Consider the following 26,746-nt stretch of genomic DNA (forward strand, 5'->3'; position numbering starts at 1 on the left):
GTGTCCCCTCTGAGCAGGAGCTCCTTCTCCCCGGGCTTTGTGCACCTGCCCTTGGCTCTGACATGGCTGGTGCCTCTCAAGCCCTAAGCCTCAGCCAGGCCATTCTCCCGACAAGGAGCTGATGTCCCTGAGCCCTGGACATCACAGGCAGCCCGTGTGACACCGGGCAGGCTCTGGGCCTGCGGGGCTGGGCCTGGCGCTGGCAGCGGGCACTGATTGTCCGGCTGTGCCCTCAGGCAGGGCCAGCGGAGCAGCGCCCGCAGCGCCCGCCTGAAGCGGGACGGGCGTTTCTTGGGGGGAGCCGGCTGCTCCCTGAGGGCCTGGGCTCCCGCCTGGGGAGCTGAGGGGTCTGGGGGGCTGCTGGGGCTGTGCAGGGCAGGGCCCTGGCTCTGTGCCCCTGCTGCCTTCACCTGCTCAGCCAAGGCAGGAGAAGCTGCTGCCTTGGCCAAGTCCTGGGGAGCAGCGTCGAGGTCCTGTAGGAGCTCTGGGTATTTGGGGTTGATCCAAATAGTGTGGATGGTGATGCATTCCAAGTCGTTCTGTGACTCCTTTTTGTCACTGTTGCCTCTCTCTTGGGACAGCTTTGGGTATCGTCTGACTTCTCCTTCGGACAGCTCTTGGTCAATGGAGTGTTCCCATTGGGGAAACATTTTGTTGCTGTTTTCTTCTTGGAACAACTCTTGGATTCCCATGTCCAGCCATTTGGATAGCTCTTGGTGTCTCTCAAATTCCTGGTGGCACAGCTCTGGGTGTATCTCACCCTCTGACAGCTCCTGGTCTCTTTTGTCATCCTGCTTGTACAGCTCTTGGACATTCACATCTTGCTTTTGGGAAGGCTCCTGGCATGTCACAACTTCCCCATGGGACAACTCTTGGTCTCTCTCAAATTCCAGTTGAGACAGATCTTGGTATTTATCTTCCCTTTGGGACAGCTCTTGGACACTCTCCTTTCCCCACTGGGCCAGTTCCCAACCCACACAGAGTTCCCTCTCTCTCTCCTGCCTGGCCAAATCCCACTCCACAGTCTGTGGCCCTGGCAGATCTGTCCCCCCTACTGCCCCCTGCCCCTGCTCCCTGAGGGCTTCCAGCCCCCCAGGGTGGGGTCTGAGGGGGCACCCGGGGCTGGGGGAGAACCTGGGGCTGTGTGGGGCAGGGCCCTGGCTCTGTGCTCTGGCTGCGGGAGAAGGAGGTACATGAGAGGCTGCAGGGCCCTGTCCTCCAGGCAGCTGCTCTCCAGCCCCATGCCAGCTCCCTCCATCCCCTCTCCCTCCATGGCTGGCCGTCATCTGGGGTTTCATGCACGGGCCTGGCTGCTCCGTGGCAGGGGAGGAGTTGGGGTTCACCTCCTTTGTGAGCGGCTCCATCGTGCTCTGCCACAGAGGCTCTCAGGGGAGCTGCTTCCTCCTGGCAGAGCGGCTCTGCTGGGACTGGGCACCCCAGGGCTCTGCGCCCCTCACACACCCTCAGACACCCTCAGACTCCCCTCTGGCAGGGCGGGGTCTGCCGTGTCACAAGGGCCTCTGGGTGCCACCATGTCCTGCATCGCCACAGGCCCTGGCACCACACACCTGTGTCACAAAGGGCCACACCCCACATCCCTTCCACAGCTGATCCCTCTGGAACTGGCATGGAGCAGCCCTGGCCTAGGGCACTTGTAGCCCCTGACGTGCCCAGGCCCCTGTGAGGCTTTGGACACAGTCCCACACGACAGCCCCAGCCCCACCCTCCAGAGCCCTGGCTCTGGAGGCTCCTCAGGGCACAGCCACTGGCCAGATGGACACAGCCAGGGAGCTGTGGGCAGTGGCTCCATGTCCAGCTGCAGGGCTGGGATGAGGGGGTGTCCCTCAGGGCTCTGCCTTGGCCCCAGGGCTCTTGCACGGCTTCCCCAATGGCACAGACTTGGCCACAGACTGCAGCTGTTTCAGTTTTAGAATTTCAGATCTCTGCTGCTTTCCCTGGCCCCTCTGGCTCCCACGATGGACCAGGCACAGGCAAGCACCTTTGGAAAAGCAGCATCTTTTGATCATGTGTCCATATTGAAGCCACCCTGTGTCACTCCCTTGGGATGGTGCACAGGCTCTGGGCCAGCCTCTTTTACACAACTTTTCTCTGAAGGAACTCTGTTCCCGTTTTACCTGAGGACTCATGGTTTAACTTTACTAGTGACACTGGCAGGGATAGATCAATTTTCTTTGCCTGAATAATTACTTTAGCATTCCTGAAAATTATGAGCCTGCAAAACACTGTGATTAATTTTAATTGATCCCAAGCAGGTGCAGGGCCTGCCACTACCTGAGGTGGGGTTGGCAGCACCCTCTGCAGGATTTGACTGTACACAAATTCTTTCAGACGTGCTGCTGGTAACAAGCAGGCCGAGCTTTCCAAGTGTCTATCTCCCACCTATCCTGGCACTCTGCAGTGCACATACTGCCACATTATCACTTCAGTTTTCAATTTTCATCAAGCAGTGACAGGGTGTGATCTACTAATTTCTCTGGAGCAGTCTTTTAGGTGCTGCTATCTCTTATCCAAAGTTCATACACCTTGAACCTCATACCTTTGGAACCCAAAGTTCAAGGTGTGTGAACAGCTATGTCCTGTCTCCAGCCTACTCCAAAAGTATCTGAGTCTTCTTCAGTTTGGGCTCTTTATACTATCAAATAAAAGGAAAAGACAGAAAGCAGGTGCACACCAGCAAGAACAACTTTGTGCTTTTAAGTGGCCCCCCAGATGTTACCCTCTCCAACCTCCCAAATTCACAGATTTACCCAAAATACAACATCCACAAAAAATATGGTTTATTGGACTAGATTAAATGATGTAATGCTTAGACATTGTATTTGTATTAACAATGCTCTTGCAGAGGAACATAAAATGATACTTTTTTCCTGTCTCTAATGAAATCTCAGAGCAGGTAATTCATGACAAAGGGCACTTTCCAAGTCACACAGCTTTGACAGACTGACTATAAGAGATCTTGCATCCAATAACTGAAATGGAATTTCAAATTTTTGCCTTGTTGAATTAATTCTGTGCTTTTGAGTTCTCTTGAAGCTATGAAGAATTATAAACTATTAGAGCTTGACAAAGTTGATCAAATTTGTAACAAAAATACAGAGACAATCATTAAAAACCACTGTCCTTTGAAAGTTAGGCCACATTATTTTTGACTCAGAGCATGGCTGGCAGCTAGGGAGCTGGAAGAACACTGAAAAAAACCCCATGAAGTGACATCAAACAGGTCAGATGAGTTTTCCTTTCTCTTTTCTTACCACTTCATCTCTCCTCAGAGTACCATTGTGTCTATGCAGTGGATATTGCGAGTTACATTTCTTTTTTCTTTTTTGTCTTCAATGCTTATTGGCATTGTCACTATCCAAATAATTTGGGTAATGTATTCAAATTTAACCCAACAATGCTGAACAAACTGCATTGACAGTGGTTGGGTTTTGTTTTGTAAAGCTGTCCTGAATGAAATTCCAGACACCACTGAAGACAATACCCACCTCACAGGTATATTTACAAAACACTGCACCAGTTCCATGGCACAGATGGATTATGGATGTATTGCAACAAGCAACCACATCACTAAAATTTTAGATAAAAACCTGACTGCCATTTCTGCCCTGTCTGTTTAACACTGTGGGCAATAAAATAGTTGGACAAACAACAGTTTCAGTGGATCTACAATCAACAGAGAAACACCCAGACAATCAACACCTTTCCATAATAAATTATATGTATTCAAACCAAACCAAACCCTAATGTGTCTGGATCCTGGATTTTTCTGTGCACACCAGATCCACCAAGTGATTGTTTGCATCTCTATCCGTGGAGGAATGTGGCATCTCCAACCTGAGGCATTCATAACCATGCACATACAAATGGTTTTATGCATATTCCACAAGAGACTTTTCACCCACAGGACAAAGTAACAGTACAACATATTGAACAGGCTGTTACACCCTACTTACCATCATCTTGTCAATAAAATCCATTATGCTAATTTACAATGAGTTTTTTTAAAACATAAATGAACAATACTTGCATAAATGAATATCATTAATTTATCAATGTATTCTCCAGAGTTCTTTATTGATCACAGAAAGAGCTACAGCCTAGACCAATACCAAAACCAAATGAAATTCAGTCCTTCACTGTAAATGGGAAAAGACAAGAGCAAAATTAATTTCTGGCAGTACCACAAACCATGGACTATCACAAACATAGTGAGAGAGCTGGGACAGATTAGAATTGAGCAGCTGAGACTAACCAGCCATCTGGGAGTACCCCAGCATTGTGAAGCAATTGTAGATGAGGTACAAAAGAAGAGTTTCAATACCGTTGCTTATGAGGAGTAATCTGGCAGAGGACTGGTAAAATCCAGCATCGAAGTATGCAGATATGTCACAAAATCTACTTCTGCTGGCTGAAGTAGCTAAATAAGCATTTATCAGTTTATTTAACTGATAATCCAGTTATCCTAAGACAAGGTAATGAAACAAGTTTACCCTCTCTCTTACAGGATCACAGCAATAACTGGTGTGAAGCTTCATAAACAACTTTGCTCTGGCACCAGGCTGTGCTTCCAAGCTGAGCTCTAATGTAGAGATCTGCTGCAAAGCTTTTGCCTCATTCACCTAAGGAAAATTTCCAAAGAAAGATTTCAAATCTCTCAATTGTATCAAAAAACTTTTATTTTAATCTACTCTTCCCCTCCTCACTGTTCCCATTCAGATGACATAAATGATCTCTTGCAGCAATGCACCTCAATCTTTACCAAAGAAGCAAATTAAAAACAAAACATGCAGACTAGTAATAAAATATCCAAATAAAAACTGAACTCCAAGAAATGCCAAGTGGACATCTCATTCTACATCAAAACCAAAACAAGCTGCACAGGCTGTAAAGTTTCACCCTGTAGTGAGAGGCACAAAGCTTTCAGAGAGATGTGTCCTACCCAAAGATGCACTACAGCCATCTAGCTCACTTCAGTGAGGTTCATGCACTGAAGGAGGGCTGAGTTGTGGCTCAGTGTCATAGCACCAGCTGCTAAAGCAGAAACCCAGGAGTCCTGGCAGACCTTCAGGAAAGGCAGCAGAGGGGGCTGGGGGAAGACCTGGAAATATCAAAGATTTCTCCTGCATGAATTTCAGTTCAGTGAAGAGAAGGAGCCAGCTCACAGTGTGACAGGCTCAAGCCAGCTTTGGCACTTGCATGACTGAAAATAATGGGGTGACTTGTCCCAAACTCAGCAGGCAACCAGCTGTGAAGGTTTATTTGCACCAGTGACCACTTGAGCAACAGCTAAGGGTTTCTTATCCCAGGGAAAGCTCTCTTGCTAGCTGCAAAGCTACCCAAGTCCAGCTGTTATTAAACAGACACACAAGGTCATCATTATTTCCAGAAGAATTAACAGGATGCCAGGGGTGACACATGATAAATGACAGAGTAGAATTTTAAAATACATGATCAAGTAGGCTTAAAATTTTCATTGCCTTTTTGCAGTTTAAGCTCTGTCTAATGAAAGACAGTTTAACAGCATGAAGTGCAAGTTGTCTTATACTGGCTCAAAAAAAAAAAAAATCTCTGGAACAATCAAACCCTGAACATTCCTTCATTAAATGGACAAGTCTCTTGGGAATGATATGGGCAGAGACCATACTTTTTGTAGACCAAACCTGAGCAGAGATTGGGTTTTGTTTCTTTTCTGTAAAAAGACAAAACAAGTATTTGAAGGTAGAGCTGAAGTGGTTTCAAAATAGCAATGACCCAGGTCATAATCAGAATTTTGTATATACAATTTGTATTAACTTAAAAAAATAAAGAAGTTCAAAATACCTCCAGAGAACATTCTAGGTTAGCAAAATGTCCTGTACAAAAGTAGGCCACATTTGTTGGTTTAAAAGAAGTCCAGAGCAGTTGATCTCTTCTTAGCTGACATAGTAAATGGTCTCTTCATTTGGGGTTCTTTTGCTGGGGTCACTGTGGGTGACTTCAGCACCCCATGACGAGGTTTCTGTTCAGGATTGAAAGCCACGCGGGAGGGTCCTTCTGGGCTCACCAATATACTTTTGTCAGTCTTTTTAAATTCTGTTGAAAAACAAGTCAACAAATTAAAATGAAGTTCAACCCCTGGAATAACTGGGCCTGTCAGTCAACTGTGTAACTTCCCAGCCCTAGAAGCCTGAGTTGGATCCTCAAGCCCAGCAAGGCTCAGAAGCCTTGGCAGAGAAAAGAGATGGTGGTGAAGCACATCTCTCAGCAGAGCCCCTCTGTGGTATTTTTGGGGTTGCCAGGATGAAGGAGGAATTGATGAATCTGACTCTATGTTCTTAGAAGGCTAATTTATTATTTTATGGTATTATATTATATTCAAGAAAGGTATACTAAAAGTATACTAAAGAATAGAGAAGGGATACAGACAGAAGGCTACAAAGAATGACAATGAAAACTCGTGACTGCTTCCAGAGTCCCGACACAGCTGGAGGTGATTGGTTATTAAGTCAAAACAATTCACATGAAACCAATCAAAGAATGACCAGTTGGGGTAAACAATGTCCAGACCACATTCCAGAGCAGCAAACACAGGAGAAGCAATCAGATAATTATTATTTTCATTTTTCTCTGATGCTTCTCAGCTTCCAAGGAGAAAAATCCTGAGCAAAGGGATTTTTCAGAAAATATGACAGTAACAGCCCTTGGGGAACAGGGTCTGCTGCAATCCACTGTGAACCCTCCCCGTGGTTCCACAGAGCACCAGAGACCCTGGGCCTTTTCTTCAGACACAAGTGTTCCAGCTATCCTGGAAAACACCCCACTCATCTTTAAAAGATGACAGTGGGTAAGCAGTGTCTCTACTCTGACTGCTGAACAGTTCTAGAGACTCCTGGCCATCCCCTCAGCCAGCAGGGAGACACTTATTTTTCATTTTGTTCAGCTGTGTTATATTAACATGAAGACATTTACCTAAATACACTGTTCTCAGTTTGAACTTGACCTTTTGCACACTTCAGAGAGTTAAAAAGTAGCTAAATGAATACATGGAATATAATTGTATGCTATGGAGCAAGACATTTATTTAACAGGGAAAATATCACCTGCTTACAGAAGGGAAGTGACCTTTATCTACTCATGATCATTCATAAGCCACAAGCAGCCAAAATAAAAAGCAAACTTTGCTACTACAAAGTCTGATTTTATCAGCATGTCAGCATCTTCGCCTTGGGAAACAGAAGTGAGCAATGAAGACTGAAGTGCAGGTGTTTCCAGAGGAGCTCTGCACACAGGCAGCTCAGGAAGGTAAGTTCAGCACCCTGCTGCAGTTTTCCACCCATGAGGCTCCTTCTGCAGGTCACTAATGCAGCACCCTGGAATTGCTCAGGTCTAGCTGCAGGGCTGAATGTCCTAAACTTTACCATCTCCTCTGGGAAGGAACTTGAGCAGGGTTTGTAAACTAAACACAAATTCTGAGACAGGAACAGAACCATCCTGTTTTAGAGGTGTCCCACAGGTGTGTGTGTATCACTTCCCCATTCCTCAGTTACCAGAGAGACTGTGGACACACACACACACATAGCAGACTCACCTGCAGTCATGTTTTTATTCAAGCCAAACGTGACTCTTTTGGAGCTGGGTGTCTGCAGTTTGTTCAGCTATAAAGCAAAATAAAGACATAAAATAAAATAAGATTTTTGAGGCAATGCTTTGAGTTCTTTCATTTGCACCCATTGATGTAAAACAGCCAACTTCTTCCTTCATTTTGCTTAGAATTGCCCCAGTCCTCTGGCACTGACTGCAGCTAAGACAGCACTGTTTTCCTAGCCAAAAGCAAACATATTCCATTTGTGCAGAAATCACATAGTCTCCTTAATGTCATTATGTAAGTCATCAACAAACAAGAGGATATTTGTGTGTTAAACAGACTGGCCCCACTGCACTCAGGCCTCAAACTAAGAGGACTTGGAAAGCTTTAAATGTTAAAAAGGTCTAGAGAAGAAGTCAGACTTTTGAAGCCCTGCACTCTTGCCACTTTCCACAAACAAGAAATGGAGGCTTAAAGTCCCTTTGTGAGACTGAAGTCAGTTTGTTTTTGCTTTCTTGTGAAATAAGCAGGTTCAGAATGGTGCATGTTCAACAAGAAGGCTGAAAGCAGAAGGGAGGGAAGAAGAGATTTCAGAGACATCTCTAACTCATTTTCTGAAACTCTGGAGCCGTGTGTGACTCTGTCTACAGCAGCAGCATTTCCAGTTATATCAGCTCATGTTAGGAGACTAACAGAGAGTGGAAAAGACATCATGAGTGATGAGGAGCTTGCTTGGGAAGACATTTGTTCCCAGACTCAGCTGCCCTTTGTGAGATCACCTCACCTGCATGGGTGTCCTGGGGGAAGAGATGGTGCTTCTGGCTTTCCTGAAGAACACTGCCTTTGGTACAGTTGATTTTTCAAATTTTACAAAATCACTTCCTGGTTTTGCTTTCTTTTTCTTTAATGGTGGCAGAGCAGCACTGCTTTCCTGTCAAGAAGGGAAAGGGAAAATGCTTCAGTACAAAGTTCTGTATTAAATAATACCTGTGCTGTGACCAGTGCTGACCACACACTCACATCAGTTAAATCACCATGTTTAGCTCCCAGAAGGTAATTTTGCAATTAGCATGACTGAAAGCAGAAGTTGAAGGCAAGCTCTGTGCAGAAATAGGAAAGTCATTGCACAGCACAAAAGGAAGAATTTGTAATATATCTGCCAAGCCCAGCAGAGTGCAAACAAACATGTTTTCTCCATGTGCATGAGGATACTTTGCAAATGATCCATCTCTCCTGCACACAAGTGATCATTTTTTTTCCTTCACCATAAGCCAAAACTCTTCTGTGGTACCCCTGGATGAATTAGATAAATAACTAATGAACAAACACAGCTTTGGGCTAAGATGAAGACTTTGAAGGAAAAAATGGAGTATGAAATCTGACTACACTTTCAGAAATTCAGTATTGTGTAGTGCTAGTGATTTGCTGCCTAAAATTCATACTTTTATGGTATTTAAAGCAATTCTTGTCTCCAGTACCAGGCAATTCTTAGGACTTGCACTGGCAGAACTTTCTAACCTGCTGTCTGTGGACTGTGGTGAGGGAAAGTTCAGTTATGCTTCTCATCAACCTACAGACATGGAATTCCAAAGGTATTCACTGACAAACTGTGGAAAATGCACAGCAGATATGGCCTCTTTTGATCTGAAAATCACTTCTGCTTCAAATAAAAGGAAAAACCACAAGACTTCTCCTTTTCTGAATTGTGGAGACAACTCTGAAATAATGCTGATCTCATCTGTTTTTTTTTTTTTCCCTTTGTCTCCTCCTCTTTCCTCTGAATATTTGAAGCTAACTCTCTGGAGGTGTGTGTTGTCCTTAAAATCAAGAATCAAAACATGCCCCTCATTTCTGGGCACAAGGCCAGGATTGCATAACTAAAACAAGGAAAGAAAACAGCATGTTATTTCTCAAGCAATGAAAACAAAATTAGCAAAGCTTAATTTCCTCCTCATTTGTACAATTTAAACTTTCCCCTGACCTCTTCTTTCTTCCATCAGTATTCTCCCTCTCCTCCTGACTCAACTTCAAAGTACCTTTCCTTGTCTCCATCCCTTCTAACACACACACTCACACAACTGTGTGGACTGAGCAAGAAAAAGCAAATGCAATAATTTCTTTGGAATTCCACATGAAGAGTGACCCAGTAGCCCATGCCCTGCCAGCCAACAGGCCAGTGCTGGGTTGTGCTGCTGCCTTTCCTTCAGTGCCTACACTAAGTTATGCCAACAACTCACTCCCATGAAGTCTGCAGGAACTTCTTGTCTTGAGTCTCTCACAGGTTTTGGAACCTATTGGTCATCTGCAGCAAACTCTCACAGAAAGACATGGGGGTGTCATAATCATATTTTCTTAGAAATTAAACTTTTATAGGCAAAGAAAAACCAGGTGTGAAACATGGAATATTGAGGTAGGAGACAAAGGCAATGGTTCCTTACTTTGGAAGCCCCACAGTGAGAGAAATGCAGTTTGAATAGTGGGGAGAGAGAAACCTTTTGGCTCCTCCCTCTCAGCACTTCATCATCAAAAACCAGAAAATGTCGGTTATTTTGTTCCTATTTAAGCAAAGTTTCAATATGAATTTTTTCTCCTGAAGGACTGAGTAGTTCTATCTCCATATACAAGGCTGAACTACTTAACTAATCCTACAGGTTTAAACATAAATCAAACAGAAGTGAGCTCATAGGCTCAAAACATGAAGCTTTAACTCTTTTTTGTACTCATCTGTGCTTCATAATTTTTTTTCCACCAAAGTAAGACTGTCAGCAAGACTTCCAAGAATGTAACTGAACTCCTGAATGTGTTAGGGTGAATATGCACATGGGAAATGAGCAGTTAAAAAGAATTTCAGTAGCAGGAGAGGGAAGAACACCTGCACTCTCTTTTTTAACCACTATCAAAACTATACAGTGCAAAATGCTTTCTGACTTTCAAATCATTGAGAAAAATCAACACTATTCTACCTATTACAAAGGAGAAAGTGGGGGTGAAGGTAGAGAGGTCAAAAAAATTGGTTATTCCCAAACTGCAAGGCATACATTTTTGAAAAAGAAGACCTCAGACCTCCCTAGTGAACAAGCACAGTGTTGTGTTTATAAAAACTGGACCATTCATACATCTGATCACACAGCCATTAAAGGTCACAGTGTCACATTCTCTATTCCAATATTCCAGTGTATATTCCAATATTCTCTTTCCCAAATCCTTTCCCCAGACAGTGCTATCAGTTTTTTTAAGATGGAGCAGTGAGCAAGCAGAAGAAGCCACTCCTGGAATTGCTGTGGGCAGTTTCACAAGGAGCTGATCCTAAGCTAGTGTGCTGCTGCAGAAGGGATGTTCCATCTTCCCACTTCTCACTGTTTTGCCAAAATACGATGCCCTTTGTGAGCATGCTGTAAAGCTCAAACAGAGACCCAATGCAAAAGAATCATTAACCCAGGGACCAAAGAAAAAAAAAAGGACAAAAAAAAGACAACCCCATCTTGCCCCTAACATCCCATTTTTCAGCTAGATGGGTTCTTCCAGCTGAGTGGCTGGCACAGGATTTAGTGTCATTGTACAGGAGGGTGTGACACTGTAGCAGTGTGTGGATTTCTGGGGAATCAAGTTCTTTTCTGGTGACAATGCATGATGACATCAGCAAGCAGCCCATGCAGCCCCATGCTCAGAAAGCTCAAGCCAGATCAGAAAATGAGCCTGGCAGTTCCTGAAGCAGGCAGAGAAAAGAATGAGATGTACATACCACCTTCCTGTTTTTCTTGCATACAGTCTCCAGAACTCCATTGGCTTCGACAGAGTTTAGCACCTCTTTCACTTTTCTCTTCTTTTTCAGAGTTGCTCCATTCTGACTGGAGACTTTCATCCCTTCCAAACCAACTAAGTTTGTCTTTGTCTTCAGTGTGACCTTTGTGGAGGGTGCAGATTCAGCCCCTGCCTTTCTTGGCAGGGTCCCTAGCAAGCCTTCCCTGCTGGGTTTCAGGTCAGTTTGCTGCACAGGGGGATCCCCATTCACCAGGATAGCCCCTGCTTTCTGCTTCTTTTTCACAGCCTTGGGAGGTAACAGAGTGACAGAAGGGCTGACATCCTCTGCTGCACTGGCAGTGGCTGGTCTATTCTGACACGCTGGTTTTGCAGGAACATTCTGCACTTTAGGATTCATTTTCTTCAGCTGACTCTTTTTACTCTGTTCTGCGTCAATCAGGCTGTTCTGCACACAGATACTGTGATTTTCTCTGGTGTCAGTTGCTACATCTGTGGTCTCACTGGCCTCATTTACTACCATTTTTTTTCTCTTCCTCTCCTTTTTATTTTCTGGCACCTTTTCCTGGCTAGAAGCATTGGATCCAGATGTTTCAGCTTTTCCCTCCTCACAATTTCCATCAGCTGTTCCAGAATCAGCACTTGGGTTGTCCCTCTTCTTCCTTTTTTTCCTCTTCCTCTGGGGAACTGATGGCACCTTCCCACTTGACAGATCTTTATCCTCTAAATCCATCCCAAAAAGAATGCCATAACATACATGTGAAACACAAAGGTACTCACAACAACTGAATTCTATTTTATTTTTGTTCTTTTATTTTAAAATAGGTGCACCATTTTCCTGTTATCAGCCTGCACAGTTTTACTGTTACAGCTGCTCAGGACACTGCAGCCTGATGACATCTGGCCTAATTAATATTTTGCTAATTTTGCCTTGTCACAGGTAAGACCTAAACCATTCCCTGTGGCAACCGTATTTTTCATAGGAACATCCCTAAAAAAGAGTTATTACCCACCTGTTAAGCCCATCAGAAGGGCAACTCAGGGGTTAAGTATTTCAACATCCCAAATTCTTATATTCTAACACTCATCCTGTTTTAAGACATGTTTCTGCTTTCCTACAGGAGCAATGCAAACAGCTGCTTTCAGTTCTGCTTTTGACTGAAATCTTTGAGGTGATGCTTGCCCCAGAATTAGGAAGAGAAATCCACCCACCCAAGAGAACTGAATTTCACATTTAACCTTCATCACAACAGGATACAAATCAGCACATCCTGAACAATAGTGTTGCCTTCCTCAGAACAGCTTTTATCTGACACTTTGCCAAACTGCTCGAGTCATTGCAGATTGTCTCTCTCCCAAATATTGATCTTCCCTTACCTTCTATTTTTTCCAGCTCATTTTGCTGCCAAGGCTTGACAGCTTTTTTCTTTCGCTTTCGCCTACCGGATTCATCATCATCATCTTCATCTGTAGAAACTTCTTCAGGAATATCTTGGGGGAAGATTCCTGTTGAGGAAGGATAAGGTATGAGGAAACTGAGAGTCCTACTTCTATGAAGAGTTATGCTGTTCATAAACAGCATAACTCTCACAGAAAGAAAAAAACAACTCCTTTTCCCCCACCTAACCTTAAAGAAAAACATATGACCCACTCCTATTTGCTTAAGCAAAAATAATCATCTTTCATTTAAGGAAAAAGTACAGGGTTGCTCAAATTGTGAAAGGAATTTGGCCATCTCCAAAATATGTGTAATGTGTCTTAATGAGATTTTTAAAACCCACAAACCCCCCAATATAATATTTCTGAAAAGCACATTAAAAAACGAGGAAAAAATAATTCCAATACACATTGTATGGGAACATGATATGTAATTTAATGGAAAATAAAGACAGAGACTACTGTTTCTATCTGCTGCTCAGTCCTTACCTTCTGCCAAGTCCTGGAACCTGCAGGTGAGAGGAAGGGAGAAAAGAAAAACCAAAACTTTATTGCACAATCAGTACCAATAATAACACTAGCAGAACAGCATCACTGCACTTACTATGGTTTTGTCAAAACAGGAACAACATATTTTTGCATAGGAAGTTACAAACTCCAGAAGAGATCTGCCTCAGTAACCCCCCTACTCAAACCAAATCACTGAAAGTATTGAGAAAACAACAATTTAACACTTTTGCTGCATCTGTTCCTTGCATCACACCCAAGCTGATGTCACATCCAGCAGTTCAAACCCACACTGTGCAGATAAACCCCAGCTGGCTGGTACCAATGAGGAACAGCATGACAATGGTGTCAGGACAAGACAGGTTGGGCAGAAAGAAAACCAAAGTAGCTTAGGACAAGGTGTATTTCAGCAGAACTCACTTTTTGACCAGCTTGTACAGCCGCTTTCTGTTCAGGGAAGGTGTGTTTTTCTTGCTGGCAAATTCGAAGATTTTGTCAGCAACAGCCTTGTAATCAAACTGTTGGAGGAAAGTACAACACAGCTGTTCTTAGTTTATCCATGCAAGATAACCCAGTGCAACTCGTGTTACAAATATATCAAGTATTAAGTTCAATAGGTAACTTGTAAAGATACACATCTTGAAACAGACACCTCCTTTAAACCCAAAATGTTTTCCTGTTGAAATTTACGCCCTCTTCACACACTGACTTGTACAGATGGCTGCTTCATTAACAGAACAGCTGAACTTGGTATCACGTTCTCAAATGTTCCTAACCTGATTTCTTACTCAAGAGAAAAGCCAACCCACTTCAAAACTCCCATAAATATTTAGCTGAATATCAGATTTAAAGTGTGCCATGTCCTAATTCTTGTTTAAAAGCCACAGATACATGAAGTGTATCCACCTGCAAGTGTGTTTGATGGGAGGATCTGTCAGAATCACTACATTTCACTTGCCCTGGGTTTAAAAACCCAAATTGTAACATATTACTCTCTCTCCTCAATGTATCCCATCATCCTTGTTCAATGAAAATTAGGCTGATTGCTTCCCCACCCTCACTGACTTGACTTTTAGCATACACATTTTTTAACTCTTGGAACAGGAAGGGAGGAGCAGACAACAGAAGATATGGGAGAGAGGAAAGAGGAATTTAGACATGGATTTATTTTACTACCACTGACAGAATACACATTACATAAATACCACCTTATAATAAATCAGGAGATTAAAATTTTCTAACGTGTTTATCCATTAACACCCTTTACTTCTTCACCTCTTGAAAGGGATGGGGGGAAAAAAGAGAGCAGAAATATCAGTAACAGAGCAAAAGAGCCACTAACCTGAAGAACAGTCCCGATCCCATCATCAGCATTTTCATTAATACCCTCTGTGTTTTCAGCATTCTGTGCTGATTTTCTTGACAGAGATCTGTCTGCTATTATAGAAAAAAGACTGAATATTAATATTTTGTCTGAGATAAGTGACTCCAAAGAACAAGCTTTACTAAGCACATCTGAAGGGAAGACAGGAAAACACAATTACCCTTACAACACCCTGAACATGTGTTTGATTGGTTTAGAACAGAAATGTATTTTCAGGAAACGGGTTTCCTGAAACCTGTTTCCTAGCAACTCTTACCAGGGCAATTTAGAGTTTCCTCCTTACCTTTGGTTTTAAGCATCTCTTCATTCTCCTGTCTGCCTTCTTCAAAAACATTCTCCTCATCACTGTTGGTACCCAGCTCTTTCATCAGGTCCTCGATGGCGAAGGGGGACTGGTCCACGATCATCTCAAAGACACCGGTGGCCACAGCGTGGAGCACACGCCGACTGTCACAGAGAGCAGGGTGAGCCCAAAGGCAGACCATAAACACCCTCCCTCCCAGGTTAAAAAAGTGGGAATTTGAGGGAAAATGGATGAGAAAGAATGTGGAAGAACACCAAACTCTTCGGATTATGAAAGTCAACCTGTTACTCCCTAAACAGAAATCCTTTAATCCAAGCAGTGTCCTGCTAATGTGCCCCTCTTAAATTTCACTCTTTATATGCTGACCTATATTACACTGCAAAGAAGCAGCTCAGCTGCTCTGTGCATTAAAAAAATTAAAATAACTGGACAAATTAACCAACAAAGGTTGATAGAGTTCTTATAAATCCATGGAGACTATCTATAGTTTTGATAAACACAAGTTATTTTCATATGACTGTGCACATTGCTGGTAAAATACCCTTCTTTCTCTACATTATGAAATTATGAGTCTTTGATCCATTTATTACCATATTCAGAGTTTCTTAATTCTTAAAAATATTTATTCTTTCATCAAACTTACTCCTTTGATTTGGCAGCAATTTTGCAGAAAGGTTCAATGAACTTGAGATTCTGGTCTGCTGTGAGCTGTTTGATTGGAAAGAAAAAAAATGTGAGTAGAGAAAATACTGCATGTGTATAACACTGAAATTCCTTGAATATTGGTGCTTGTACAGGAATTGCTGTTGGGGGATCTTCTTTAACAGTCTTTCAGCATATTATCTAATTCCAGCTGGTAGAGGTATCCAGGGCCTTTTTGCTACCACTAACTTCCAGATATTCCCTGGAAGTAATGTCAAAACACTGACTGCCTTGCAGACTTTATTCTGCTGAGTACAGAAATACAACAAATCTTCTTACTTCAGATAAGGAACCATGAGGCAGAGAAAGCTTAAATAATTTTGTGTACTTTCCCAAAGGTCTGTAGCAGACAAGAACAGGATTTGGGTTTCTCTTAACTGGGCTGCTTGGACCCTCTCAGCTACAGCAGAGCTAAAGATAAAGACTCTTCCTTTCAAAATCCAATTTATGAGCATCATCTGTGATTTCATACAGACTCACTCCCCTCTCCAGGCTCCCAGTCAATGGCTTAGCTACAGTGTATGACTATGCAGCAGCAGAAATGATTTGGGCTCCAATTCTCTGCTGGAGACTTTATCTCTCTCTTGATCCACAATCCAGAACCTCAAAACCTGCAGGCAGGACTGGTTTGAATACTGACTGCAAGGAATGGGAATGGAAAAGTGCTGACAGCTTTGTCCATTGCAAGGAGAAGTATCAGAGGCCAGAGACAAGGGGAGGCAACTGAGGAGGAGCCTGGGATGAACGTGGGGCAGCAGGAAGGGTGGAGGGACAGGAGAGATGCTCCTTGGCTTTGTGGCTGCAAAACTCTGCCCCACTGGAACAGCAGCCAAAATTAAGGGCCATCAAGGAACTGTCACAGTAACACACAGCAGAGCAAGACAGATGTCACCAGCAAAACAAACATCTGGATGTGTGGAGTGAACTGCACAATGCACAGACAGCAATAAGCAAATACGAGACAACTGTGAAAGCTCACTTTCCTCCTCTATTTAGGTGCTACACAACGATCCAAGAGCAGGGTTTATATCAGCCTTTGCAAAAGCAAAGACTGGAAAACATGCTCACACAAGGGAAATTACACTGAGTCCCCTCTGAAACAAAGAAATGAGAATAGTCTAACTATTTCATCACTATTTTTCCAACCTCAATTTGGAGCAGCATAGCAGTACTCAGGAACTTGAGAGAAACTACTATATTTCCACTGTCAAAGACATGAACAAAAGCAAAAGCATAATGTGTAATAAGTCACTTTCTTCATGCTTACTCAGTGTTGTTATATTTAAAACCATTAAAAATTACATAACCTAAAAATTAAATTTCCTCTAAGATGCTTCATGCCACAGTTAACATCAATCAGAAATAAAATTACAAAGTATTTTCTAACCTCCTTTGCACCAACTTTAGCCAATTCATCCAGATAGATATCAATGAAATGGAACTTTATCCCAGTGGGAGAATTGCTGTCTGGGTCCATAACTTCTTTCATTAATAGCTGCAGCAATGGTTCAACTAGACTGAAAAAAAAATAAAGAGGAAAAAAAATAATACGGGATTAATATTCAATTGCTCATGTCTTATTTGCCTTGAAAACAAACTCCACTTCTTCACAGTTATGGACAGCTACCCAATTTGAATTTTTTCCCTTCTTTTTTAACTCTGAGGCCTATCATTGCTATCTTTCAGGAAAATAAAGTTTTGTATATTCCAAGCTTTGTCCCCTGGCATGCTTTGGCACCTGCTGCAATTTTGCCCAGAACAAACATTTCCAGTCCCAAAGAACACTGAAAACCCATAAACATTCTTTCAGTTTTACTTTAATACATGTTTCTTCAAAAGCATTTTAAAAGACTTTAAGAGGGAAGAAAGTCATGCTAGGCAGCTTCTTGGCTCCACTCAGGAGGGAAAGGCAGTTCTTGAGCTCCCTCTCTCTGCAAAGAAAGGAATCATGATCCTCTCTTCCCACACTGCCTCCTTCCAGTGAGAGATGGAGGCCAAAGCCATAAGAAACCTTGTCAGAAATCAGTTTGGGTGACCATGTGTGTGGGAAGAAGGGCTTCAGCTTTATCAAACCTCCTCCCACACCTTCTGCTCCTGTCAAGGAACATTTTCATCTCTTCAACCTGAGGGCATTTACCCAGTGCAAAATTAAGGTGGAACAGCAGGGATGGGGTGTCCTTTAGCTCTGCATTCCTTTCTGTTTCCACAAAAACATGCCTGTGTGCATCCCACATTTCAGATGGTGAGAGAGAGAAAGGATAACCTTAACACTGGGTTATCAAGCACTTTCAATTAAAAGATTTAAATCTCTTCATCAATTTAAAGACAACAAACTTAGAAGTGGCACAAGAGCTCTAGACAGAGCAAATGACTGCAATTATTTGCCTTTTAATAGAATATAGAAGAAATACGACCAAAACCACTGAGGTTTACAACAAACAGGAGGCTAGTTTTCAATTAAGGGGTTTGTCCTATCAGAAGAGAAGTCACCATGATTAACCACAATAAAATAAATACTTTAAAAAAATCAGAGCCAATCAGAAAGCCATAAGCACACAAAAAATCCTTTTCTGTGTTTTCTGGGATTCAGATTCCCTGTCTAGTCTCTCTCTAGCTGATATTTCATTGATAGCTCTTCTGGCTACATCAGAAAATAAAATACATTAAATACTGTATTTAATTTAATGACATGTAACTCATTACTATGTTACTGAACAAAGTGATATGAAGAACAAATAAGCCTTAATGTTAAGACTTATGACAGTGGCATCTATGGAAAAGAAGAATCTATTAAATAAAAATATATTTGAATGCAGGTATATTGGGTGACTTGTTTATGATGCAACAACATTCAGAAATCTGCTTACCCCTCATCCCATTCATTTCTTTTCAGCACTTCAAAGGATTGCCTCAAAATCAGACGCATCAGCTGCAAAGCACAGAATCTGTTAAGCATGTTGTTTATGACAACAGGTAAAGGAGCCACTGTGGCTGCAATATGAACAGACTTCTTGGTCAACCTCTACAGCACAAAGTGGAAGCTGCCTCATATGAATGCTTTGACAGAATGTCAAAACATGTCTATCATGTAATGCAACAGAAGGGGGCTGTGAAGCAAAAAGGACAACAAACTATTTTCATATGCTAAGCACAAAAATTCATTATCATTTCTATACAGCTTCCTCTTGATTCACACCCCTGATTTCTTCATTAAGTACTGCCTTAATCTAAGAAAAGCCACAGCTTAAACTGGACACAACAATATGGGTGAGATGATAACAATAATAGTTTGATTTACTTGAAAATTGCACTAAGAGACAGTCATATGTAAAACAGCCACATTCAACTGGCTCAAAACACTTGACTTACTGAAATAACTTCTATCTGCTAATATTGGGAAAGAAAAAACACCAGTGGATGTGCTGAATTAACTTCTTTCAAAGAAGAAGATAATGGGATTTTGTTCTTTACAAAGGTATGCTTTTTAAGATTCTAGTTTCTGTTTAAATATTCTGTTTCCTATAGAAAGAATTCTGACTACTGAATGTACTACAGTGGATACCTTACTGGTGGAAAGTTTGGGTTCTACTGCAGAGTCATAAAAGAGTCTTTAAACAGTCTGATCTAAACAACTGATGCTGATACTGTGTCACTTGAGACAGTATTTATATTCCAGTATAGAAATCAATGAGAAAAATCACTATGTTAGAAGGAAAAGCACTTGAGCACAACATAAACTGTGCTGGCTTTGAGGTTCATGCAGTGGTGAGAGCAAGCCTTTAAAACAAACATCTCTTGCAATGTGTCAAGAAGATGATACCTTCCCTTCTCTTACAATACACACCAATGCATGTGCAGACAGAGCTGCCTTCCAGCACACCAGCACCACACATTTTCTAGGAAAAAACACCACCCAGAGAGGCATAATTACCTCTTATTAATTACCTATCATTAATGACACCACCAGAGAGGTACAATTACCATGTAGTACTTGTCCAGCCGCAGATTGTCAATCCCGTTCCACTCCCGGTTCATCGTCTGCCAAAATGTCTGGATGAACAGGTGTCCTGCAAGGGAGCAAGCAGAAACACCTGCATGTCTGGCACAGTGGGCTCTTCTGCTGATCTGAAAGGGTCTCAAGAAAGGGATGCACTTCCCTAGGATTCTCCTAGTGACAGGGACAGAGCTGTGGGAAGACAGGCCTGACACTGCTACAATAATCAATTAAACTCAAGAACAATACAAGAAAAGGCACACAGCTACTTTTAAAAGCAAGTTTAGTTACAGGGACAGATTTGTATCTATTTTGTGTTATATACACACAATGTGTTGTATGCACATATTTGAGAAAAATATCTCTTCTGCACCCACTTCTACCCAGGCATTTTTGGCATTGACTGAGCACTCCATTTCATAAGCATTCTGAATACCAGGGGCTTAACAGTTCATGAAATAAGGCTGGTTTTGAGCAGGAAATACACAGAACAGTCTATGCAGAATGGAGAAGTAAGGGCACAAGTTTGTTTTGCTACTTGTCCTCAAAAATCTCACCTGTAACCCACTCAAGACACAACTCTTCTGCAACAGCCAGAAAAAACCTGCAGCTCCTGCATCCCTTAATGGAATCACACTGACCAGCTGGACAAAAAGGAAAGAAAAAGCCACCAAAACAGCCCCTCTGTCTGTCTGTCTTTATTCTGGCACTATGATAGTGGAATCACCAAAGAGGGGAGCACCCTACAAAGCATTTGGTAATTAAATAGTACTTACGAGTCTCTGTATTCTGAAACACGTGGATAAGCTGGGAGATATTGGCTGCAAGTTCCTCCTAAAAGTAAATAAATATAGTTAATGTAGCATGTTTTAGAGTTTGGTCTCTCATTAAACATATGACCAGCAACCAGCAAGAAGTATGAATTTCATTAAACAGCTCTCAGAATGAAAAACATTCTCTCAACATCTGCTATAGTACTGCAATTATCCTTGCACTGGGACTAGGTCAGCTGGAAGAGAAGTTTCAAGGGTATCAAAACCTGTTCATTTCACCAGATCAAACCATCTTTCTGACAGCAGACAAAATAAAATTAGGAGAAGAACCCCAAGTATTTGAATAAATAAATGATGCAAAACTTATGGGGCACTGCTCTCTCATACAGGTCTCTGTGGAGGGCTGTGAGCTATGTGTGACATAAACCTTGTTCATGCAGACAAGTGATCTGAAAATTGAGGTTACTGAGAGCTGGTACTCCAAAACCAGTATCTTTGGAAAGCAGGGAGACAAACTAGGAGAAGTTGACAAAAATATGCAGTAGGGACAAATTTGGTAGTAGAGGAAGTGTTACTGAACTAACAAAGGAAAAGGAAGTGTGGAACCCTCACACTAAAATCTACACAAATGTTGTAGCTGCAGCTAAGGGCAACCTGCTGTTACTGCTTTAGTTACACAAAATCAACATTCCATGAGGCATCTATTTTAGCTCTCCTTTTGAAAGGTAAACAGCTACACCTGCCCTTCAGAAGGTGACTCCAAATATGATCTGTTCATCTTCAGATCACTGAGTTACAGTCACGTCTTCTCCTGCACATGCCACAGATGGGCTGCAGGGGAAGGGAAAAAAAAGATAATTTTCTCCATTCTAAATTATTAAATGTCACTAGAGTGTATTTTGGAGGGGCCCCCTCAAGCAAATACAGACCCAGCTACTATACCTGAAGCAGAGGTTTATCCTGCATCCACATACAGTAGAAAAGGCCTTTCCATATTTTCAGCAGTTCTTCCTGACTGAAGCCACCTACAGTACAGAACAAGTCTGAATGAAAGGAAAAAAACACACTTTCCACCAAAATATTTTCATGCAGTTTACTCTGCTCCCTGCTTTCTTCTTTGTTTTTGTTATTTTCTCTGGGTTGCTACTGTAAGCACATTAACTGGAAGGCAATCTGGCATAGAACAGTGATAGAAACTGTGAGCTTCTACCTTGTACTAAAACAAAGATTACAAAGATTTCAAAGCAATCACAGGTAAGAGGAATACCAACATAATTCTGATAAATGCCTCTGGCATATTTTTAACACTAAGTCTGAAAGAAATTTTTAATGAGAGTATCAGAAATAGTTTTACAAGAAACATGACTTTTTGTTGTTGTTTTTAATGAAAGTATTACACTCTACCAGTAGTTTTACTCCTTACTAGGGGTTTGTTTTGATAAAATAAACTTATAGCAATTAACACATTTATTTCTACATTAAACTTTACAGTCAAAGAACTTGAGTAACTATAATGAAAGTTTTTTGATACAGGTAGTCTTGGGATGTGCTAACACCTGAATTTTAACAGTAAAAAAATATTTTCACATTCCAGAAGTAAAGTACTGCATGGAAAGCCATTAATACCTGCTCAAAAACTGGATTTTTCATTACATCAGGTAAATTTATGTGAAGTAAAATTATAACAGTACATTGTTACAAGGCAGCTACAATGACCTACTAGAGCTATTTTCAAACTATGGCCTATAAAATACTCCCACGCAATCTCATGAAAAATCACTTTGAAAAGGTCATCATCTTCAGCAAGCTCAAATTTGCTCTAAAAAGATCACTGTGTCAGGGGTCTGCCAGTCAAAAAGCCTGAGACACAATGCAAGATCTAAATTGTGCACCTTCCCCTTGAACCAAGTAATTTGAAAGCAAAATTCACTCAGACAAAAACACCTGCAGACACATTAGCCCTGCTTGCTTGAAAAGAAAGTCAGGAAATATGCAAAATGCTATGTAGGAAGCAATATGTCCAGTAATATTAAGTATTAATTGTAAATTTCACTCAGATTTGACAGTACTGTTATGATAAAACATGAAACAACTTGATTAACTGATTTAATATTCATTGAAATATTAAAATTAATAACATGTCTTAAGGGAATTATATGTGACATACTGAGTGGTATGAAGTAGTTTTAACCTCACAGGCAGCATTAACCATACAGAGCCTGCTACCTATAAATGTGGCTCAGGAGTTCGCAGAATTATTCAGGTTGGAAAAGACCTCTCAGATAATCACTGCAAGGCCAGCACTAAACCACGTCCCAAGTGCCACATCTACACGTCTTTTAAATCCCTACAGGGACATAAACTCCACCACTGCCCTGGATAGCCTGTTCTTGTGCTCTGAGGAAGGAAAACACAGACTTTCATGGGGTTTTTTGGCTTTTCATACACACAGGGCTTTTTAAAGTGTCCTAGGCAGTCTTTATGTCCATTTGACATAAGATTCAGACCAAAAATTAGAGCAATTTTCTTATCCTAATGCCTCAAAAGCGTAGTTTCAAGATTGTGTTTTCTGTTCTTCACCTTTATGTGCTGCCCCCAGCCACAGCTGGCACATAAAAACCCACTAAATTAAAGTTATTTTAAAACCTGAATGCATTTTATTAGCAATCCCAGTGCCCAGAACTGAAGGCCTTCTATACCTTGAACCTATCCTGAGAAAGATTTTGGCTTTAGGGCTTGAATTGTAACTGTCCCTGTGCACAGTAACTCTGTTCTGTGTATCGTGGCAGCTGGGATTAAGGTGTTACAACCACTCAGAGCTACTTTAATGCAAGCCTTGGGGAGTTGGGCTGTTTTGCTACAGCTATCATTGAATTTGTTACAATATTTCCTATTCTAGATAATTGCAATGGACCAGATCCACACAGGCACATTTCAGTGGAGATTACAGAAATCCTTTACAGATCCAGGCCCAAGTAAGTGCAGCTCTGTCAGACAGGAAACCCCCCCAGCAATCTGTCCTCTTTTGCTAGAAGTTATTTCTGTTTACTATTCCTTCATCCATTAATTTGCTAGTTCAATGCCTTCTACAGAGTTTAACTTCTTGCTGAAAATTAAGAAGCTCCCTCAGCCTTAGCACAGACCACACAGAGCAGTCCTGTCTATATAATAAACACCTGACAGCCCTGAACATCAGGTGAACTCCAGCACTTCTGCCAAAATTCAGCACATTCCCAACTCCTCAGGTCAGGGCACCTTACCTGGTTTGCCTGATGTGTGAATCCCTTCAGAACATTGGATGGGTATAATCATATCTATTATAATATAATTGCTAATTTAAAAATAACTACTAAAAATAAATAACTTTATATATATATGTATATATATATATGTAAACAACTATATATATAAAAATATATATTAAGTATATATAATATACTTAATTACAATATATATATTAATTAAGTATATATATACTTAAGTACTTAAGTATATATATACTTAAGTATATATATAATATATATACTTAATTATAATATATATAATAAATATATATATTTAAGTGCTAATTTATTAATAACTTTAAAAAAACCCTCTCTTCTGAACATGCTTTTTCTCCAAGCCCAAAGAAGTTAATCTTTGTTTCAATACTACCAGTTTGGATAGTACCTAACAGCAAGTAAATCTGAGAGCTCTGGAAATTAGTCACCCTTGTTTCCTACTCATTTGCATTCCGTGGTGTGCTGATTTTAACATGCAAAAGGTTCACAGCCCAGCTGAGCCATTCCCCTGTGATGGTTTCATGATATTTTAAAGCAGTGCCTGAACCTGCAGCCTTTTCCCTCAGTTATGGGCACCCCTGTCCTTCCTGTGGCTGTTTCCACAAACTGCAAGGAATCTGCACTTTGCAGTGAGATGCACAGAGCACCACTGAACACACAGCCCCCCCTTGGAAAGTCTCCAGAGCTAAAAAATAGAAAGTACCTGGGAGGTACATGATGTACACCATCCCTAAAAGTCCCCAGGCAATCCCTAAATCTATGTCAACTGCCAGGAATGGGATAATGCCTGTTTGGCTCCCTGGCCTGACCCTGTAAGGCTGTTCTAGGTGTCCTTCCCTCTGTCGGACATGGCTAATGGGTCAAATACTACTTGGAAAGGCAAGAAACAATTCACTCTACAGTCTTTTCAAGGAATTCAGGGAGGTCCAACCAGCACTCCAGCTGCAGTTCAGCTCTTGGGGTCAGCTTTAGGCTGGTTCCCCAAAGCCATATATATATATATATAAAAAATATATACACCAATATATAAAATATAGATGTAATACGCAATAATAAATAATTTAAATATATTATACTAAAATAATGTAGAAAGCAGCTTATAAAAAGATATGTTGTATATAAAAGAAACACAAAATATAGATTATACATTACATTAGATGTATTATATGTAATATGAGGTACAGGAATAACACACATCCATGTGGAAACTGTGCACATGTGCACAGTTTCAGGTGCAGGGAGCTTCAGACTGGCCTTGCCAGCCTCAAACTGGCTCCAGGGACACCAGTGAACTCTTAGTTCTAAGGTGCCAATATACAGCCCCAAGTCGAATTTTTGGAAAAACGTAGAAGAAATTCTTTTGATACTATGAATTGAAAGTAACAGGTAACCCAAATGGGTTACACAGAACCAGCTGCAATTATAACTTAGCTTTCCTCGATTCCTTCCGATTCTCCTGAACATCAGTCATGGAAACAGACAGACATCGCATCACAGGAACAACAGAAGATGAAACTTCATGCAGCATATACCGGGATGTTTCCAGCCTGGATCATTTCAGTGCATTTACGCCCTGTTCCTTGGGAATGAGGGCACAGGAGCCACCCTGCTCCCATCTCGCATTCGTTAATAACTAATTATAGGCCATAATTTGTTAATGGCCTCTCGTTCGAGGCCAGCGAGACCCTCCCTCGATCCAAGCTGATCCTTCCCGAGCCCCCCCGGTGCCCGGAGACCCGTCCCGAGCGAGGATCCACGAGTGCCTCGGCTCCGGGCGCTGGGGCTGCGCCTGCGGCAGCACCGGGGCAACACGTGCGTGTACATGGGGAAATACAAGGGTAAAACAAAAAAAAAAAAACCATAAAAACAACAACAAAAAACCAAAACCAACCAAACAAAAAACAAACAAAAAAACCCCAAAAAAACCAAACAAACGAAAAAGTAAAGTTAAAGAAAAAAATTAAAAAAAATTTTAAAATCTCGAGAGGAAGCCCCGAGGAGGCGTGCCGGGCTCAGGGCGCACACGTGGTGCTTCCTTCCATCCCCATGCCGTCCGACCGCCGGGGCCGCCGCTGCCCCCGCCAAGCACCGGGACCGGTCCCTGTCCCTGTCCCTGTCCCCAGCCCGGTCCCTGTCCGCCCCGCCGGCCCCCGGCCCGCCCCGGTCCGTACCGCCGGGCCGCTGGGTCCGCACGCCGATGTAGCCCCGCAGCTTCTTGAGGGCGCGGTCTCGGATGCGCTTCTCGTTGGCGGCCAAGCGCTGCGCGAACTGCACCTCGGGCGGCTGCACGGCCGCGGGAGCCATGGCCCGGCCTGGCCCGTCCCTGCCCCGCTCCTGGCCCGGCCTGTCCGCGCCGGGCTCCGCCTGATGCCGTCAGCGACGCCGGGCTCTGCCGTCACCGCGGGGAGGCGGAGCGCGGGGGCATCGCGGAGCTCGGGGCTTCATCGGCACCACCGGGGCCGGCTCACCCAATGGAGGCGTCCCCCCGCGGTCTCCACCGGCCCGGGGACCCCACAGATCACAGAGTCATGAAGGCTGGAAAAGAACCCCTGAGATGATCGGGGCCAGAGGTTCTTTGACCTCTTTCCAGAGGTCCTGTGAGCGATCCCCACGCTGCGGACCGGCCCATGGCACTGAGTGCCGCGTCCGCCTGGATGGAGGGGGACACAGCACCTGAGGTGCGGCCTCACCTGTGCCCCGTACGGAGGCATAGTCACTGTCCTGGGTCCTACTGGTATTGCTGACACCAGCCAGGTGCCATCGGCCTTCTTGGCCACCTGGGCACACCTGGCTCACGTTCAGCCTCTGCTGAGCAGCACTGCAGGTCCTTTCCTCCGGGCTCTCTTTTACAGGCCGGAGCTGCAGGGGTTTTGTTGTGCCCCAAGTGCAGGACCCAGCAGCTGGCCTGGTTGAACCTGCCACCACTCAGTCCTCCCATCCAGCCTGTCCGGATCCCCCTGCAGAGCCTCCCCGCCCTCCAGCAGATCAATCCACCCTCCCCGCTTGGGGTCAGCCCTGGA

The 26,746-nt window shown here is 42.8% G+C and overlaps 1 protein-coding gene across 1 annotated transcript; it reads right to left on the reverse strand.

Moving 5' to 3' along the window:
- Positions 1–2,774: 2,774 nt before the first annotated feature.
- Positions 2,775–26,030, reverse strand: RRP1B (ribosomal RNA processing 1B). Its single transcript, XM_066545518.1, has 16 exons — positions 25,898–26,030; positions 21,388–21,470; positions 20,449–20,506; positions 19,660–19,745; positions 18,546–18,607; positions 17,066–17,195; positions 15,620–15,684; positions 14,956–15,119; positions 14,631–14,725; positions 13,709–13,806; positions 13,271–13,290; positions 12,722–12,850; positions 11,328–12,067; positions 8,370–8,516; positions 7,589–7,655; positions 2,775–6,093 (listed from the first exon to the last, which is right to left on the reverse strand). The coding sequence occupies exons 1-16, from the start codon at positions 26,028–26,030 to the stop codon at positions 5,903–5,905; spliced, it is 2,268 nt and encodes a 755-aa protein (XP_066401615.1). The 3' UTR covers positions 2,775–5,902.
- Positions 26,031–26,746: the final 716 nt, after the last annotated feature.

The sequence above is a fragment of the Molothrus aeneus genome, chromosome 2 (genome assembly GCF_037042795.1).
Source record: "Molothrus aeneus isolate 106 chromosome 2, BPBGC_Maene_1.0, whole genome shotgun sequence".
In the NCBI taxonomy this organism is placed as follows: domain Eukaryota; kingdom Metazoa; phylum Chordata; class Aves; order Passeriformes; family Icteridae; genus Molothrus; species Molothrus aeneus.